This window comes from Anarrhichthys ocellatus, unplaced genomic scaffold, assembly GCF_004355925.1.
Source record: "Anarrhichthys ocellatus isolate YVR2014 unplaced genomic scaffold, GSC_Weel_1.0 scaffold13, whole genome shotgun sequence".
In the NCBI taxonomy this organism is placed as follows: domain Eukaryota; kingdom Metazoa; phylum Chordata; class Actinopteri; order Perciformes; family Anarhichadidae; genus Anarrhichthys; species Anarrhichthys ocellatus.
Window position 1 is genome coordinate 8,106,153 of NW_022280043.1, and position 18,680 is coordinate 8,124,832.

Here is an 18,680-nt window from a genome sequence, read left to right on the forward strand (position 1 = left end):
TTTTATTCAGCAGGTCCTGGTATCAGCAGATGTGGTGTCACACATAGTCAAGAACCTGCCTCTGTCTTATTTCAATCTGCGAGCCTGTATTTTATTGCTTCACACAGACTTGTGAGCACAGGCACTCACTGAGAGGAAACCATCTTCCAACAGCGGGTTCCCTGCTTTCCTGACAGCCCACCCCAAGCTGCATGGGTTGAACCACCAGAAGTTCGACAATCTCCATTCCGGTCTTTCTTCCTCTTTATCCACCGAGCAACCCCTCATCCCCCCTCTCCATCCTACAACCCCTGCGCTGTCTACTCCCTTTGCCAGTACTAGCCCCAGCATGATGGCTTGTTGCGCCTCAGGCTTGTTTGGACTTGCAACCACAGCATCACCCTCCACTGCACAGACTTACCGACGCAGCAGCCACTAGAGTGAAAGATACAGAGGGACAGAGGGGAGGAAAGACAGACAGGGAAAGACAGCAGCACCACAGGAGAGAGGAGGGATCATCTGTCCCAGCAGCAGAGGGATCCACCTGTCCCACAGAGGAAGGGGCCCCCCCCACCTGATCCATCTGGTCGCAGGGGGGGACCCTGCGTGGCCAGGAAGGCAACAGGGACTATGCAGCTGGGACTGGTGGCGCTGGCAATGGTCTTCCTCAGCTCCATGGGTCACAGCGATGCTCTCAAGCTCTCCAAGGCGAGAAGGCAGAGACGGGGTGAGTTCTCTCTTTCTTCGTCTTCAGTGCTGCTGCCTTTTGTTTCTGCGGGCACAGTGGTGGATGTCTTGTAAACATTTAACAAGCAAAGTAAAGGTAACATTCCGTTTATCTTCCCGTCATCCTTAATTGTTTTTCCTACAAGGGTCATGCTAGGTTCAGTGTTTCTCCTGAATGACTCGTCTTTCTTCCTCCTTTTTAAGATCATGCCTCTCTCAGTTTATGTAAAACATTTATGCGTATTAGGATTGTTTATGGAGAGGGTTTTGATAGATTCGCCTTCAAAGCCATCACTCTTTTTGTGTCCGGCTCTGTGGGCATATAACGGAATGAGTACCGGACAGTTCTAAGCTCTGAATTGGACCGTGCTGCCTGTGTTGTTGTAAGCATTTTTCTGACCTCATGCAACCACAGAGATGGTGCTCAGCCCGACTTGCAGTATATCTCTGGCCTTAGAGCCTCAGTGCTGGTGTTACTGTCAGCTTTGAAATAATTCTTCCTTTACACACAAGGAGCTTTCAGCCAATGCCAAGCTCAGTCCAACCTCTACGAACCAGAATTCATATAATACCATGCCTGGCCACAGTAAGAGATGTGGTTTTATTAAAATCACACACGCTGGGAAAGAAGAACTGTTGTCTGTGTAATAGAAATAGAATATTTTTTAAGTAGACGCACATGTATATGCAATGCTTCAATGCTGTCACAGTTTGTCATGTGCCATTGTAATGAGGACAGAAGGATTTGGGTCATTCACCATATATAAGCGCCCTCTACAGCGTCAGTCGGTTGAGGATTTTTCCCCCCCAGATAAGGAAGTCTGAAATTTACAGCTCTGATATACAGCCTTTACATCTTTAATGTCATTAGATTTCTCTCTCTGAATGAGTTCAGTGTCATGCAGAAATCGGAAGTCTTTCTTTTTCAAAGCACCACGTCTCAAACAGTTTACAACACCACATCATCCGATTCATGCACTCCCCTCTGCTGTGGTTAAAGATTACTCCCCATGGCCAATATTAGTTTTTCTTCATTTGTGATGGTGAGCAACAGGACCTGGCTGTAATTGCTGCATTTCAGGTTACCGCAACTCACGCATGATATAATCTGTTCATGGGAGAACCCTTTCAACCCTTTTACCATCAGACTTATCTCTGGGAGGCGGGGCGGCAGATGGATTGCTTTGTGACAGTATGTATATTTAGAGTTGATACAGACCAGGAATGTAAATCATCTCCGACGACTGAGGTTTTGTCTCTGAATGGCTCCTAGAAAAAGGAATGGGCGCTTTGACACACTTTTCCTTGAAATGATTTAGATTAGTGGTTGCGTGTATCGGAACTGGTGAAACAGTCTGGGATTAAAAGGACGTGAAGTAAATGCATCTGCAATGCATTTTCAGACTTAGAACAGGGAGATACTTGCTGTTTGGTGCTACTATAAAGAAAACACTGGCAGTATTTGATTCTTGGCCATGTCTGTCATTATTGCAGTTTTTTGATACCCAGATCATTTCTGACTCACCCCGGTAGAGGCCTTGTCTGATGTTAGTTGCCTTATTTTGACTGACCCTTGCTGATTTTGACCGGCTCTTGCGAGGCTGTCAGCCATAATTACCCTGATTTCTCCAATGAAAATCTGTTCAGGATCTCCGGCTAGCATTTGAAGTAAACACTGAGTAACTGTTCAAACAAAGATGTTTGGCCTGGGCCCCGGTTAGATAAAACTGCAAGCATTAACTCGAGCTTGTTGGAGCGATAAAGCACTGGCAGGTTTATGGCTGGACCTGTGGAGATGCCAGCAACATATTAAAGAACAATGTTGTTCTCATAGGCAGAATGTTGACAAATGCGCTTTTTATTTTCTTATTAAAAATCATATTTGGCTGTAAACAATTGATCTTTTTATGTGATAGTACAACATGCAGTTCTGATGCCTACCTTAAAGGAATACTTAACCCCCACAGTGACTATTTGTTCAATCAATTAATTGCCCTCTGTTACCTTGAATTCTTGAAGAAAGCTTGGTCTTCCTCGCATGTCTCCATGGTGAATGTAGAATCCCAAAAACAAAAGTCTCCAAGTCTCATTTATCCAGCCGTATGCTCTTAAACTGCCCAAACTCTTGCATTTTGTTATGATATACAAATGATCATGAAGTATTCCTTTAAACTGACTGTTCCTTTCTCTCCGTTTGTTATGTTTATGTTTCCACAGTTAGTACTGAGGGGCCACCATCTTGCCCCAAAGGCTGTGACCGATGCTCTGAGTATAACGGCTGCATTAAATGTAGGCCGAAGCTCTTCATCTTCCTGGAGCGCAATGATATCCGTCAGATAGGTGTGTGCCTCGCCTCCTGCCCCATGGGATACTTTGGTATGAGGAACCCAGAAGGCAACAACAGATGCACCCGTGAGTTTTGCTTTGTGTAGATGCACATCTGTGAACATCCAAATACATGCAGGCTCGAGCTCACCCGCTGGCAACAGCCTGCTCTATAAAAATCCCCACAGCTGAAGTCGAATCAAGTAGAAGTGTAAACGATCTCTTTGTCTTTGGCTCATCATCTCCTGTTTGTGTACAATATGACGGTATTTGGAGAAGTAGAGGGATACCCTGCTAGTTTCTTTGTTTTATTTGTATATTTCCACTTTGCTGCACCACTTTTTATGTGTTTAACATACCTAAAATACGCATGCAGAGAATATTGATCTACCAATTGCCACACTCTTTATTCTCCAAAGTTATTTCTACATGTTAGTCCTCTTAATAACCAATCTGTGCTACTATTTGTCAATAATTATGAGTGAATACGAATGACCAATTGATGAAATCCTTCTGTTGCTGCTACTCATCCTGGTGCAAAAGGGAGAAAAAAACCACCCACCAAATCCAGCAAAGTATTTGCTGAACTGGAGGAATGTCAGTTAAATTTTTAATGGCAGTGATCTTCATTATTATCTTTATAAGCACATTTGGCTTATTTAGAAGGTGGGTGAAGGATGACTACACTCACAGGAATTACCAGAGTTACTCAGTTGGTTCTGGTGGCACTGGTCCCGTACTGTTAGGCGAGGAGTGCCAGCACCTCAGTCTGTTTCCCATTGCGTGTGGGCAGAAAACACAATTGGAACAAAATCACAACAAAAACATCTCAATTGCATTGTTGTTTGTCTGTTTTTGAGAGGATGTTTGTGTTTTTTATTTGACCCTCATGTGCAAAGTTCATGCCAGATCTCAACCAGTTTATTATGCCTTCACTTTTACACATTTCATTCTGGTACTTGACTTACTAACTGTATCATAAGCAGTCTGTATAATCTTTAAAGTAACTATGGAAAAGTTTTTTTTTTATGTGAGCGGGTCTAAAATGATCATCCTTTGCAAAGTAAAACATTTCTTACCTCAATAATGAACTACAATTTTCAAAGTTAAATGATAATCATGGCTTAAAGTTAATTGTAGGTGTTTGGTGGCCAGCGACTGTGCTCAGCAGCCTGTTGTGATTTTCTGCATAAAAAATGCAGGCCATTCTTGTCTGTAGATGTTTTTCTTGACTGGCCATTCCTGCATCAAATAATACCCGTCAGATGTGCTAAATCATACTTTCTCTAAACCCGAAGCAGAGATGCTCACAATTCATTATTTCAAGTCCAAGTCAAGTCTCAAACCATGTTGGCGACAGTGTTTTAGTTAAGACCAACTCAACTGAGACCAAGACCGAAACAAGACCAAGACTTTGAGGGGTTGAGACCGAGTCAAGTTTAAGACCAGACAGTGTGAGTCCCACACTGCATGACACACTTAAGATATAATGTGGAACATGCAAACCAAATAGGCACTCCTCAAACTGATCTGAAAAAAAAATCGGGATTTCTCTACATTCACGTCTTTTATTGCTGTACTGTATATACAGTGGGCCTATAAGTCTGCATGTAAAAGTGCACCAAGAGAAATGTCTTGATAAAATAACTAAAAGGCATTAGGGAATTCTGTGAGCAAACAAATACAAACAGGAGCGCAAATCAACTTCCCCATCTTTCTATAAGATTCTCATTTTATAAAAATGTAAAATTAATATCATGTTAATACTATATGATTACATAGTGTAAATAATCCAGTGCCTCTTAAAATAGTTACAGACTCTCTCCCTACCCCCATACACGTTGTTTTTAAGAATAATTCATTTTCCAAAATGCAAAATTAACAAAGTGAAAGAGGAATTTGACTGATGTTCAAATTTTCTTTAGATATCGCAATAATATTGTTATTATTGATATGATAATAAGAGTGACATTCACCTCAGACATTTTCATTAATGTGCCAACAAAATTAAATGAAATACAGATTGCTCATGAGTCCCAAACCTCGAGTCCAGGTCAAGTCTCAAGCCTTTTGAGGACGAGTTTCAACTCAAGTTTCCAGTCACTATGTGTGCAACTTAATGCGAAGATATTTTTCACTTTTATCAAAATATTGGATAATTTACAACAAATTCAACCCCGTCCCGGTTTGTTGCAGAGAGGTCGGAATTTCCTCAGCAAATTCTTTGTGGAGGCCCACAGTGGCTAACCGTGGTTATTATCCAATCATCTGACTTCATACATATCATCCCAGAATGTCTTTTTCTCCACATTTGACTTACATTATAGGGCTGCACACATCAGTACTGTCAAATTTAGTTGTCAACGGTTTAAAAGTAGTAATTGGGAGCAGGAGGAAGGAACCCAGTGAGGATTCAGTGTTAGGTCATTTCTGACCTTGGCATCGGACCAGCTGGAGAGCAAACATTCTGACTGTAAGTTTAGTGCACATCAATGAAGTGAGTCTAGATCTGAATAGAAAAATAGAAATATTGACAGGAACCCACAGATTTCCATCTTTCTCGGCTGTTTGTCATGAGAATAAAGATGTGCCTTTCAAGATGAGGCCAGAGCTTTTTGGGGTCTTTTAAGTCGTCTGCTTTTTATCCTCCCGTGCTTGTAATTATCCAAATTTCAAGTTTTTTTTTTTTTGAGAGATTTTAATGAGTCTGTGGTGTGCAGAAACTCTTGAGAAACCCACTGAAGCGATACACTCCTGGCTGCACTCATTCACAGGCCTGTGGTGCATGTGTTTTTAAGAGAAGAAGAGTGGTCCTCCTCTAAATAGACAATGTGTTGTTTAATCGCTAATAAATCTCTCAGAGAAAATAAAATCCAAGCTCCTCTTCCTCTCTCTCTGGAGAACCATTTGCTTTTCCAGCCGACAGTGCAATGAATAATCCATTCAAAGAGATTTCTGTGTTTCCAGTAGAAATTTCTCGAGAACAAGATAAAGGATCTGAAACTAACAAAATGAACACCGACACAATGTGACTAAAAGTGATTTGATCCTTTCATTTGATCCTCTCTTTTTGTCTTTCAGAATGTAAAATAGACAATTGTGAAGCGTGTTTCAATCGCAATTTTTGCACAAAATGTAAGGAGGGCTTGTATTCACACAGTGGGCGATGTTATGTCAGCTGCCCTCCAGGCCAGCGCACCGCCAATGAGTCTATGGAGTGTGTTGGTGAGTGACCTTTGACCTTAACCGTTTACTCATCTCAAAACTTTAGCCATAGCATCTCTTAATGTTCCTATAATGCACCAGCATGTATTATTTCTTCTCTTGATCTTTCCTGTCTGTTCTTTTCTTTTTGTTGTTCTTCTAAATTTGTAAAAGATCACAAGTTAGAAGATATATCAACGTAACCGTTAAAAACTAGCTTTTGTTGGGAGCGCAGTATACATTTTCATACCTCTGAAGTAAAAAAGATAAAATTGTATTCAGATTTGGGAATAGCTTAAAGTCATTATTCTGAGCTAAAACTGCTGAGCTGTAAAAAGCAGATGTGAAGGCTGTGAAACAAATGTGTGATGTTGGAGCTGTGGAAAATTCACTCACTACCTCAGTCCTCTTTTTTTATCCAGGTCAGCGTCCTGAAGAGTGTGAACTGGGCGAGTGGAGCGAATGGGGTTCCTGTATGAAGAAGAACAAAACATGTGGATTTAAGAAAGGCTTGCAGTCTCGAGTCCGCGTGCCCCTTCTGCAGGTCCACATCCCAGACACCTCCCCGGCCTTTGTACCCTCACAGACCTGTGCTCCACAGACAGAGAGGAGCAAGTGCATTGTGACCAAGACGCCGTGTGTGCGAGGTAAACACAAATACACATACTGCCCGAAAACAGATACATTGAAGAGAAAATGACATGAAGTCAGGACTTCTAATTAAAAAGTACAATTTAATCATGGATAAATCAGGTGACAGCACTCAGATTACTGATGATCAAGCAATAAAGTCCATGTGCTTCATGAAACGCCTCCACCAGTTCATACGATGACTGATGGAACCATTACTCAACATCCAAAGGCCTGTATTCCCGCAGGCATGTCTGCGACCTGCCGTATGTTGACTGGGTTTGGTTTGGCTGAGCTCACAGAAGGATACAGAATCTCTTGACTTTGCCGCGTCTAAACAATAAACACTATCTACGAGCCAAGCAGATGAAGGGCGGGCATTAGGCACTGCAAAGCTGGACAAGGATCAGAGCTAGAAAGAGCTATTTGTTCTGACGACCATTGAAGCGTGAGGTTTACACGACCATGACATGTTTGCCTGGGCTCTTATCATCCACACAGCAGCTTGCTCTCCAGCAGGTTAACAGTCAATGGCCATCGTCAACTTTCACAACAGCTTATTCGTCACTCTTGGCCTTGATCACAGCTAATAAATGACAGATCTGGCCAATAGGTCTGGAGTTTATTGGAAGAAAAGTGCAACAAAAACAACGATGATCCTGGTTATTTGCTTTTAAACATTGTGTCCTTAATAGTGAGGACATATCTACAGGCAGATGTGTTGCGATGTTATTGTTACACAGAAATAATAAGTGGTTGTTCTATGAACCTACACTCATCTACAAGGACTAAGAGAATTATAAACGAGCTGTATTTATACCCTTTATTGGACGGTGGGACACTTTGGGGATTTCGGGCACAGCAGCCACATTGCGCAACTATATTTGCATAGTGTTGGCAACTGTACAGATGTTGTAACATGTAACAGATTGCCTGATTTGCCTGCATATATGTGAGTAAACATGTAGGAGGCTTGTATATTCAAGCACCATCCTCTTCTCTGGAACAGTTTCTATTGGGATCTGAGTCGAAATAACTGAACGTGATCTGACATTGTTCCATATAGTTCTGTGGTCATGTCTGGAGGGAAGGAGGCTGGTGTGGCTTGTAATTGCTCAGCGAGGAGCAGGATCTGCGCTGGACAGGCTGTGACAGCACAAACTGAGAAATGAGAAGCAAATCTACTCTGTCCGACGCCTGCATCCTGGAAAGACAGCAAGAGGTTTCAGAAGAATAATTATCAGTGAAATATTATAAACTGCCCGATGAAAACAGCTACGCAGACTGCCAAATTTCTAAACTCGGAGCAAAGGTAGTTCATATCACAAAGGCAAGGATGTTATGTGAGGTGTCACCTGACGAGTGATGAGTCATGGAAGCTTTTTGGATTGTTAAAAATTTGACTGCTGTTGTCGAGGAGATTTTTAGTCCTGTTTTTCCTCCATTCTGCCGCTAAAAACCTTTGTATGAAAATAAGACACATACTACTGCCAAAATGCACAGGAATGAATTTTCCTCAGTGAGGTAATTCATGGGTGATGGTACCATGGACTCCGGTGAAACACTTCATGTGGGTAAACTCACTCTGTAACAAAAAAAAAAAAAAAAGGGTTAGCAGCTGTGGATTCATCTGTGGGAGTTGGCTGGCAGGCTGGCTATATAAAACACAGGGGGCAGACATTGTATAACATTAGTGATTTAGTGGTCTGCAGAACTCACGCTTTGTGTTGATTTGGCTGCAAATTTTTCCCCCCTTTTCCTGAAGCTCTACAAAAGGGTCTCACGCGAAAACAGAATTTTCTGGATGTGTTATTTCATTTGTCAGGCAAAATTGTTTAGCTTGGATGGAGAGGAGGTACAATCAGAGCTGTCATAAACTGATGGAGTCCCCCACTCTTGGCTCCATTTGTGATTTGTTAGAGTAATTAAGTCCTTACACAGTGAGCACACCAGCTCAGATGCGCGAGTGTGTGTGAGGACTCTTCACTCATGCTTCACTTTCGGTCATTGTGCCTCATTGATAGAAATTGAAACTATTACGGTTCGGTAAGAAGTGCTTGTTTGAATGGTGGCCATAAAAACCTCAGCAATACGTCTATAAATTCAAGACAACATAACTGATAAACATGTTGGACATAATATCTTCTGATACGATTTGAGTCCAAGTCACCAAAGTACATCACCAGTGTTTTCATGATTTTGGCACTAATGGCTCTTGAAAAAGGTGAGTTATTCTTGTTTGCGCACTACTGTGTGGGACTGAACCCTCACGTTTTCGGTTGGAAGGGAAGCACTCGTATTAAGTCTGTCCACGTCCATTCATTCATTCATCCATCACCGTATAATGATTTTCACTGGCTATGTTGAAACACGATTGGGTGAAATTTGAGAAACGCTGTGGACTTTTTGTTTTTCTACTTTGCGCTTAAACCAAAGAATCATAACTGTTTGTACAACAAGTTTAAAAATGCTGGTAGAGAAATAAACACAGACCTTCAGTTAGTACTGCACAGCAGTATACAAACATGGTGGCGCCATAAGCCCAGCTCTTGTCAACTGCGTAGTGAACACTGTCCAGCCCTTGGCATGTGTTCACTCAGTTTCCAGGATGTGCAGAGACTCAACGCACAAGTTCATAACAAACATCCTCCAGCGTAACTACACTCCCTCAGCTATACAAATACTTTTGAGTGCAGCCTAAACAATAGCCATCTGACACTAGATGCAATGTCCATTTCCACTTTCTGGCTGCTCTCCACATCCTTATGGGCCATTATTGGGCTCTCGACAATGTCTAAGTCATTATACCAGAAGTGATTTTAAAGTGATTTATGTGACAGCAAATTGTGTCACTTGACTGTCGTGAGTGCTCTTACAGTCCTGCATTTTAAAATCAGCAGCACAACTAAGCTCTTTGCTCTCTTTGATGGGTTACGTGTGGAAGGTAACCACACTGTGATGGATGTTTGTGTTTAGAGAGCAATTATACTCTTAAATGTATGACAGGTGTAGATCCTAATGTGCAAAAGAACCAGCAGAGAGCAGATGGGGGGAGTCCTCTGTTTGTGTGTGTGTTTAGTGGAACCAGAAGGGAGTAGCTGTTGAAATAGAAATGAAGAGTCTGCAGTCACGAGAGCGGCTCTCTTAGGCTGTACTGAGGCCCAGTGGTGCTTTCAGCTAAACGCTAATGTCAGTATGCGCACTGTGGACAATGACCCCTTCCCCACTTCCTACCCCCCTACTTCAGGTGCCCTTGCTTTGACCGCACCCATCTGACCTCGGCCTTCATTTTGATCTTAACTACACACCTGTTAAGGTGACTGCATCTAGTATGGTTTTGATGCTATTGCTGTGACAAAATATGTCTCCAGACATACAGAAATTTAAACACCTGGCAAAGTACTAAAAAAACACTCCTGTGGTAGTTCCCAATACAATAGGTTTTGCCATGATGACACAAACACAGAGTTAACAAAGTTAAAAAACAATACCAGCGTCGCTGTCGCGGCTGGTAATTTGCACTAAACGCAAAGTACAGCTGTGGCTGATGGGAATGTCATTAGTGTTTCAGCTACTTGGTCATAAACTAAAGTAAGTGTGATCTGATGGTGGCACTAGAGATAAAGGCTAAAGCATCACCAGCGTTACAACAATTCATCCTGAGGGGAACTGTAATGGTTGCCAAGATATTTCCCTCAAACACACAAAGTGGAACTCATGGTGGCGCTAGAGGAAAAATTTAGCCTCTGGGGACCATGAATGTTGGTGCAAAACTTCATGGCAAGTGATCCAACAGTTTTGAGATATGGTGGACAGATTGACCAACGAATGTGGCTAAAAACGACTGGCTTCCAAATGTTTAGATATAATATATTATTTTATCCTGTTAGGTTTGTTTATCATGTGTTGATTGCTTGTGGTACACTGGTCACTGCTGTACTAAACATAGCATTATGTTGCCATTTAATAATAATTCTGGACTAGATGTGCATGGTTCACACACATGGTTGTTTTGCCTGTATTAGAAACCACATAATCACAACCACAAGCCCTGATCCAACACACATCCCGTATTATCCACTCTCATCCCTCAGGAATCCATGTTTTTAATTTTGTTTAGCCAAGCGGAGGCACTTCTACCTACAACATCTGGTGATGACAGATATCTTACAGGAATTTATTTGAGAAATGGTATGAAATGTAAACAATATTTTCTATGCATTGTCATTTCAGACAGGAAGAGTAAGGCAGACCGACAAGATGATACAAACAGGAGAGAGAGGGAGAATGCACGCGGGCGAGGACGAGAAGGCAAAGACGGCAGTAGAGGAGGAGGAGGAGGAGGGGGGGGAGGAGGAGGGAAGAGGCGAAAAGGGCAGAGCACGACCACCACTGCTCCCAGCATCACAACCAGCTCTGTCAGCTAAACTCCATCGCCTGCTGGATGGGGCTGAGAGCAAAACAGAGACAATGCCTCATCCAGCAGCACCAGCCATAGACAAAGATCAAAGTGATGAAGGAATGGATTAATGCTGCTATGCATTGTAGAAGATGCAAAGAGAACTGGAGAATTGCTGCAACACAAAAGGCTTCAACTGAGCTTTTTGAATATATGAACATATCTGGAAGATACTGGTGTCTTAGTGTTGTTCAGAAAGAGTTGATGATTTTCACTCCTCCGTGAGGGATCGCTGTTGGACTGCAAAGCCACGTTGAAGATTGCGGTTCGACGCGGTTCGTGACGTATTAGTCACGTCTTGAACTAAGAACCAATTCCTGTGCAGCTTTCAAGCTGGAAGTCTGATAAGGAATGAAGGGTCTCTTTCGTCTCCTCTGGTCTATGATGTATTATGTTCCAGTCCGATTTCCATCACAATCTGTTCTTCATTTGTTTTTATGCTTGTGAGAAGTAGCAGATGGATTTTCTCAACAGCCGATTTACGTGATGTAAAGACAATGAATACCATTAAGTCTTTGTATCTTTATGTCCTGTTGTGAGATGAAACAAAAACAAGAAAGGCACTGGAAATCATTTGTGATTGTTGAGGACAAAAGGTCTTCTATACAGTGTATTATTTCAAGGAAGAAATTTGTAACAAAAGAAGCCGAAGAGAAGATTTAGGAGAATTACTGGCTCATTTTCCTCCCCGTTTGCCATTCGATAGCTTAGTTGTTTGTTTCGAATTAAATGTTGCTGTTTGTATCAGAAAATAACTGACCATAAAACGAGGAATAAAAACAGGAGTATTTGCATGTGTACAAGGTTGCATGTGTTTGCCTTTGTGCATGCAAAGATGTGTGTGTCTGTGTGTGTGTGTGTGCGCGTTTTTCTCCACCTAAAGTCTAGTTGTTTGTGTACTTTGTATGCATTTGTGCACGGAATCAAGTTTGTCAATGGAACTTTTGTACATGTGTGTTTACGTTTGCACATATGTGTTAATATTGGTCTCATAGATTGAAGTAATAGGTTCTGGAAAACACAAGGAGGGAAATGTAAATGCACAGCGATATATATCAAATATGCAGTAACTACAAGCCACTGATTATCATATAAGCCATCAAATCATCAGCTGCTCAGTAATCATATCTGTTTGCAACAGGGTCTGAAGATTTTGCACAACTATGTTTCCTACTGCTGAAGTTTCAGAACAAAGCATTTTACACGTTTGTACTCCAAAAGCTTCATGACATTACAGATACAGAGAAAAGGGATTTTTTCCTAGAACTTTTTTCATTGGGTCTGTTTGCTTTACACGAGATATTAGTTTCAGGAGAAGTTACACGCTACATTATTCATTCATACTATGGATTGCGATACAGAATATTTCAAACTGTGTTTATCATACAATTATTAGAATCATCATGTATAGCTTATTCTGTGAAAGCCTAAATAAAGATCAGATGAAGCTGATTGGAACTTCAGTCATACACTGATTTTGCTATTAGTTTGTTTGATTTCAGTTGGAATGATTTTGTCTGCAACTGATCCAACGTTTATTCATCCAGAGTTGATTCTTAAGGTATTCTCAGTCTATGCTAGTGCCACATATACACTTGTATGTATTGTAATGAGACATTTTACACAGAAGGACACATTCTTATCAAGACTATACTGTGTTGAGGATCATTTTGTTTTACAATTTGGGTTATATTTTTGCCAATTATTTCTATTGGTTGTCGTAACAAGTTAAATGCCCCATATTGTAGAAAGTTAAATTTCCAGCTTGCTGTATATTATCCCGCTTATTACATGTTACTTACTAAAGAAAGCAATAATTCGACACAAAAACAAATCTTTGAAAGTTATTTTATTGAATTGAAAGAAAATTGACTTTTCTCAGGTTGGCCAGACTTTTTGAAAGAAAAGAAAATCAAATCAAATAAACGCTATTTAGTAACTAAGTTGTTTAGTTGTCATTACATACCATTGAAATCAATATAGTAGAAGGATGACAAAAGGCACACAGCATCAGCAAACTTCAATTCTTCATGATATAAAATACAGATATACAGTCAAAATAAAAAAATAAAAGTACAATAAATAAATAAAATGTCTGTTCTTAATCTGTGCATATACAGCTTTCATGTGCGATGGATTATTATCAACATTTCAGGTGTGCTCACTTGTGGTTCTACCGCCAATTGAAATGGCTCAAATAATCTGGATTAACTTGTTTACAGCATGTCTGACCACTGGTGGTGTTTGCCCATTCAGATTTCATGGCAGTAAATTCAAGCAATTACACTTGCGTAACCAATAGAATTATGGCCCAAACTATTAATTTAAGACCTAAGTGGCACTTAACAGGAATTATCCTTCATGGGGATAGTTTAATCATCAATCTGGTGTTGATGAAACAATAAATCAGGACAATTTTGATCGTTTTGTGATAGACTTTTCCCTTTAGCCCTGCCGTCATAATCTTATGGGGAAAGTTTGAATGGCTAAGTACTCATCTCTTATTCCCTGACCTGAACTCAATCAAAACCTCAAAAAAGAAGAACCATAAACAAAGTCTGCTGGGAGTACGATGCTATCTATCAGCCGAGAGCCCTCAGTAGTTATGGTATGGTCTTCCTCAGGCTACAGGAGGCCATCTTGGGAAGTGGAGGAGCTTAGATGGTGCGATGGTCCCGATCACCCGCCAAATGCTGGCGCCTGGGCAAGGGTCGTAAAAGCAGAGACAGAAATAAAAACTAATGGTGTGTCATAGCCAGAAGGGAGGGGGTATACCATGCCTTGGCCTGACAACAAAACAGCCGTTTCTCATTACCAAAAGGGAGGGCAGGGGGAATGGTAGAGTATGCACCGTAAATTACACATTCATCGCTCTTCCTGACCATAAATTCTTACCCTGGCTCCATTGGATGGAGCTCTCCCTCACCTCCCACTCTCTCTTTTTCACTCTGTTGTTCCCCATTCCCATGTTTTCCAAGAGAAATGAATGGTAAATCTTTGGAGTATATGGGTACCCTTGATTTGCCAAAATCTTTAACACTGAATGATTTCATTACTTTAGTTTGGCCTTTAAGCCAAACATCACGTCAGTAGGGAACACCCAAGACATGTCTGCATGACTTAAACGTGCAATCCCTGATCCAAATGTAAACAAAAGGGTACCACCACTGTATCACAACTCATAATCAGAGCCCAATATCACTCTCAAAGGGACTTACAGTTGTTTAAATACTATTAGACTACAACTAAATCTAATTCATTAACGTTCTCTAATCCCGTTCATGGTTTGTGAGTGGAAATAATGTCAACAATGTTATGCTATCTTTTGCAGAAATCTCATCTGCATCTGACAGTCTTCATCATGGAGCTGGCTCAGGTGTTATCATGTGACCTTAGTGTGGAACATCAACTAAAAGATGCAGTTAAAAGCTCCAGAAATAGTAAGTGGGCCTGCGAGTTGAGGTTCAAGGTTGCTTTTATAGTCTACCAAAAGATTGTCCAGGAATATTGTCCAGGAATAAAGGAAATGCTGCTGCAGCAGAGAGACGTCACAAAAAAAGGCACCTCTTCTTCCATGTTACCAGAAGTATGTGTCACACATATTGTTGCCGAGATCAAGGATGAACCTCCATGGTTTCGTACCAGTAATGCTTTTCAACACAAAGAAAGTCAAAGGAAGAAAAACACTCACTGTATTTTCAATTATAATAATTTAAAAACTCAAAAACATTTTCTTTAACAAAGCATTACTTTAGCTGCAACATAATTTTGCAGAAATGATGTATTGCTTCCTCAGAATAATCCACAGACAGGTCACGTGAAGGCTCTGACAACAAGGATTTGTTTCTGGAAAGACATGTTGCTGTTGAGCTATTCAAATGCAACTATCATACAAAGCGAGGAACATGAATAGAATATCTAATTTCATGAATAATAATTCCATTTACCTCAAGTGACCTGTATTGGGACATAGATATGTCAAAAATATTGCTATATAGCAGCAACATTTCCTTAGTCAATGTTTTGCAGTTCCCTTGACACGTGACACAATACGTATAAATCTCAGTATGGTGTTCCGTCATCAGCCGGGGGAATAAGAGGTTTGGGGTACATGAGGTCATGGAGTCTCCTTCTGAGTCACCAGTGACTGCCAGCAGCATCTACTGGACCCTTCCCTCTCAGTATAGTGGGGTCCAGCTCTTTAAAGATTAGCCTTTGGCGATGTCCTGTCAGCAATCCCACTGATCATTTCCATCTCTGAAGCTCCACAACCATCCTCTCTCTATGGCTCGAGATCTGAGCAGTTGAATCTGGACATCTACAAAGAGAAAATGAGTTGTACATCAACACTGACAGCATTCTATGTTTGATCAGCAGCAGATATCTAAAAAAAAACAGGGCTGCCAAATCAAAATAACAAAACTATTTAAATGTTTTGGGGAAGCCAAGACTATTTGCAAGAGAGATAAATTTACATCTGATGATAGTTGAAAGACATAAGTCACTTGAAATGGAAATCAAAGCTGAGTGTAGTGAGCAAAAATCTGGCAAACTAGGGTTCAATGCTCAGTGTCAATGCCCAGAGATATTTACTGAATTTCAGCAGTATCATCTGTAGCTGATCCTTGCTGCAGAAGGAAGAAAGTAAAGGTAGGATTTCTCTGGAAGAAACAATGGTGTATTACGCATCTTTTATTTTAATAATAAGTGGAAAACCTGAGGCATGCATGAGACAAGCAGCATCCTTAATGATATTTAGTTTCCATTTAGCTGCCTTGATTTAACCCAAATGTGTCTGAGGCTCAGGAAAAAGTCACAAACTCCTGATGCAGTAGAGGAAAAGTTTAGAAGATGCTTGTAGAATTGTAGATATGATACTTGATATGTACTGCCGCCTTTTGGAAGTAATCAGTACTACATGGGGGAAAGAAACTATCAAACACGTTCTATAGTTAAGTGTGTGTGTTTCATGTGTACAGTACAGGCATATTCAGAGGGGGGCAAAAGAGAAAGGAGACACTGCAACTAACCGTCTGTGCTGTGAATCGTTTGATATTTTACACATATTAACAATAATTTAACACTCTTTTCAGTTGAATATTTTAATTAACAGGGTTTGTAAATTGCACTTTGATTTCAGCACAGTTACAAAGAGCGTATTCATACAATGTCCTAAAACGCAATGTATGTATTTGGTGTAGTTCTTTGTAATTATTTACTATGTATATTTTAATATGACAACCTGCGATCTGTTGACCATGATCTTAATTATTGGCAGCTGAATGTGAATTTATGTTTTATGAACAAACATTTTTCAAGAATTTAATCGAAACGTTATGAATTTATTTGTTTGGGGTGAGCATGGAGGAATGGTGTGGCAGTTTTTTTCAGAGAGTGGAGGTAGAGATATGGGTGGCAGGCCGAAGCAACATTTCATGTCATGAAATTCATTTTATTTTCACAATAAATGATGAAACCTATGGTGGTATGTAATTGCAATGAAAGAAATGACCACAAGAGGGGGCCATGAAAACATAAAACACTTCACATCATCCAACAAATAAGCCATCAGTAACTATAATATATGGCATTACCATTATCATATGAATTTGTTTGCTGTGCTATAAGATCAAAGTAGAGGTCGTGCAGATTTGGCAATCCAAATAAGTAAAAGCTTTCTTTGTCAAAAGAGTTTTGAAAGTTGTTGGACTGGGAGAGAGAGCTGCAAAGCCCAGAAGAAAAGAGAAGAGAAAGTCAAAAGAAATTCAATCATAACAATCTTCCATGACCGTATTGAAGAAGTAACACGTATTTTATAATTCATCTGTTTACATTTTCCAGAGACAATTTGTTTTTCTCCAGAATATCAAAACAAAAGAAGCCAGATTTACGCCTACATGCGTTTGCTACTATGGTGTCGTTTAACTTTTCATGATAGACGTGTGACTTTCTGCCCTGAACATCATTCTACACTTGTATTTCAAAGTTTTGTGAGTGTATTTTATAGCAATATGAGCTTGAAAAAAATCCTTTTTGTTCGGCAGTTGTTTGCTATTCATGACGTTTATGAGGAGGATGTAGAAATGTATGAAATATATTCATCTCGATCTATCTATTCCTCTCAAGACATTTACATCTATAAACTACATCTCACACATCATCTTGATAATCTGCCTGTCCAAGTAAATCCCTTCAAATGATGGACGTACGCACTTTTCTCTTTCACTCCATCAAAATTCATCTCTTATACAAGTTCTCTTTTTTTAAACAGGAATCATATCTCTCCTTATACACAAAGCTGTAGGGCTTATCGGGTTCTTTTTCAATGCTAAATCTTCTTGACGTTTTGAATTACAGTCAATCACAGTCAGTCCACTCAAACGTTTTGCATTCCAAACATCTCTTCTCCAAACAACTGTTCCAATAGTGCTGCCAACAGCATGGGACTGTAGTTATACAGGGCTGCTCCAAGGAATATTACAGTGAGACTGAAAGCATGCATGCTCATCAAACTGCCCTTTATCCTTCATTCACCACTGTTTCATAAACCCATGCAGAATCAAACACAGTATACATGTTTTCATTGACAACCTTCGATCCCACTGAAGCAGAAACGTAATCTAGAGGTTTTCCCATTCCCCGCCATCCGTTTTGGCTCATTTGTTATGTCTTTCACTGTCCTCACCTGGATTGAGACTGCTGTATTCTTTCCTAACAATCACTTGTTTTGACTGAAAACATCCCATTACCTCCTTTTCCCCTACCGACAGGTGGAGTCTTTTGAACACCTGCACCGATTAACCTCAAAGTCTGGTGAAAGGCAAAAGAATAAAAAGCAGTTTTTCTCAAGGACATACTGTATATCTCTATTTGTCTTACTCCTTGAATATAAACTTAACTGCTGCCAATCTTTTGTTCAAACATTTCAAGTAAACAAAAAACATATTCTAGCTCTCAAACTAAGCTGAAAGAGAAAGAAGATGTAGTACCCCGCTGACACAAGTTGCTCTCAAGGAACAAAGAAACCTTTGCTGCATACTGTACATTTCAGGCATTATATTCTTTATTGTTTAGGCCAGAGCAATTACAGAGAAGAGCAGAGCTCAAAACCACAGTCGGATAATAGTGGACATGACTAATATTGTTGTGTCCTGAGGATGTTCAAGCCTGAATTGCTTTATAAGAATGCATCACATTCCTACGCTCCCACATTAATAGACTGCTTTAGTTCCAAAGCCACATCAAAGCTTTAAAAAAGTGTAAAAATGTACGAGGGAGAAGATGGCAGCAGAACATTTTGCACTGTTGAATGTGTGAAATGACGACTGGGTGTGAAATCCAAGTACAATGCATATAT

General features: G+C 40.4%; 1 protein-coding gene across 1 annotated transcript in view; it reads left to right on the plus strand.

The window, feature by feature from the left end:
* Positions 1-12,641, plus strand: part of rspo1 (R-spondin 1) — a 20,667-nt gene extending 8,026 nt beyond the window's left edge. Inside the window, exons 2-6 of the mRNA XM_031853268.1 lie at positions 11-706; positions 2,923-3,117; positions 6,112-6,255; positions 6,657-6,881; positions 11,098-12,641. Of these exons, the coding sequence (XP_031709128.1) occupies positions 610-706; positions 2,923-3,117; positions 6,112-6,255; positions 6,657-6,881; positions 11,098-11,291 (855 nt within the window). The 5' untranslated portion in view covers positions 11-609 and the 3' untranslated portion in view covers positions 11,292-12,641. The remainder of the gene's footprint in view (positions 1-10; positions 707-2,922; positions 3,118-6,111; positions 6,256-6,656; positions 6,882-11,097) is intronic.
* Positions 12,642-18,680: the final 6,039 nt, after the last annotated feature.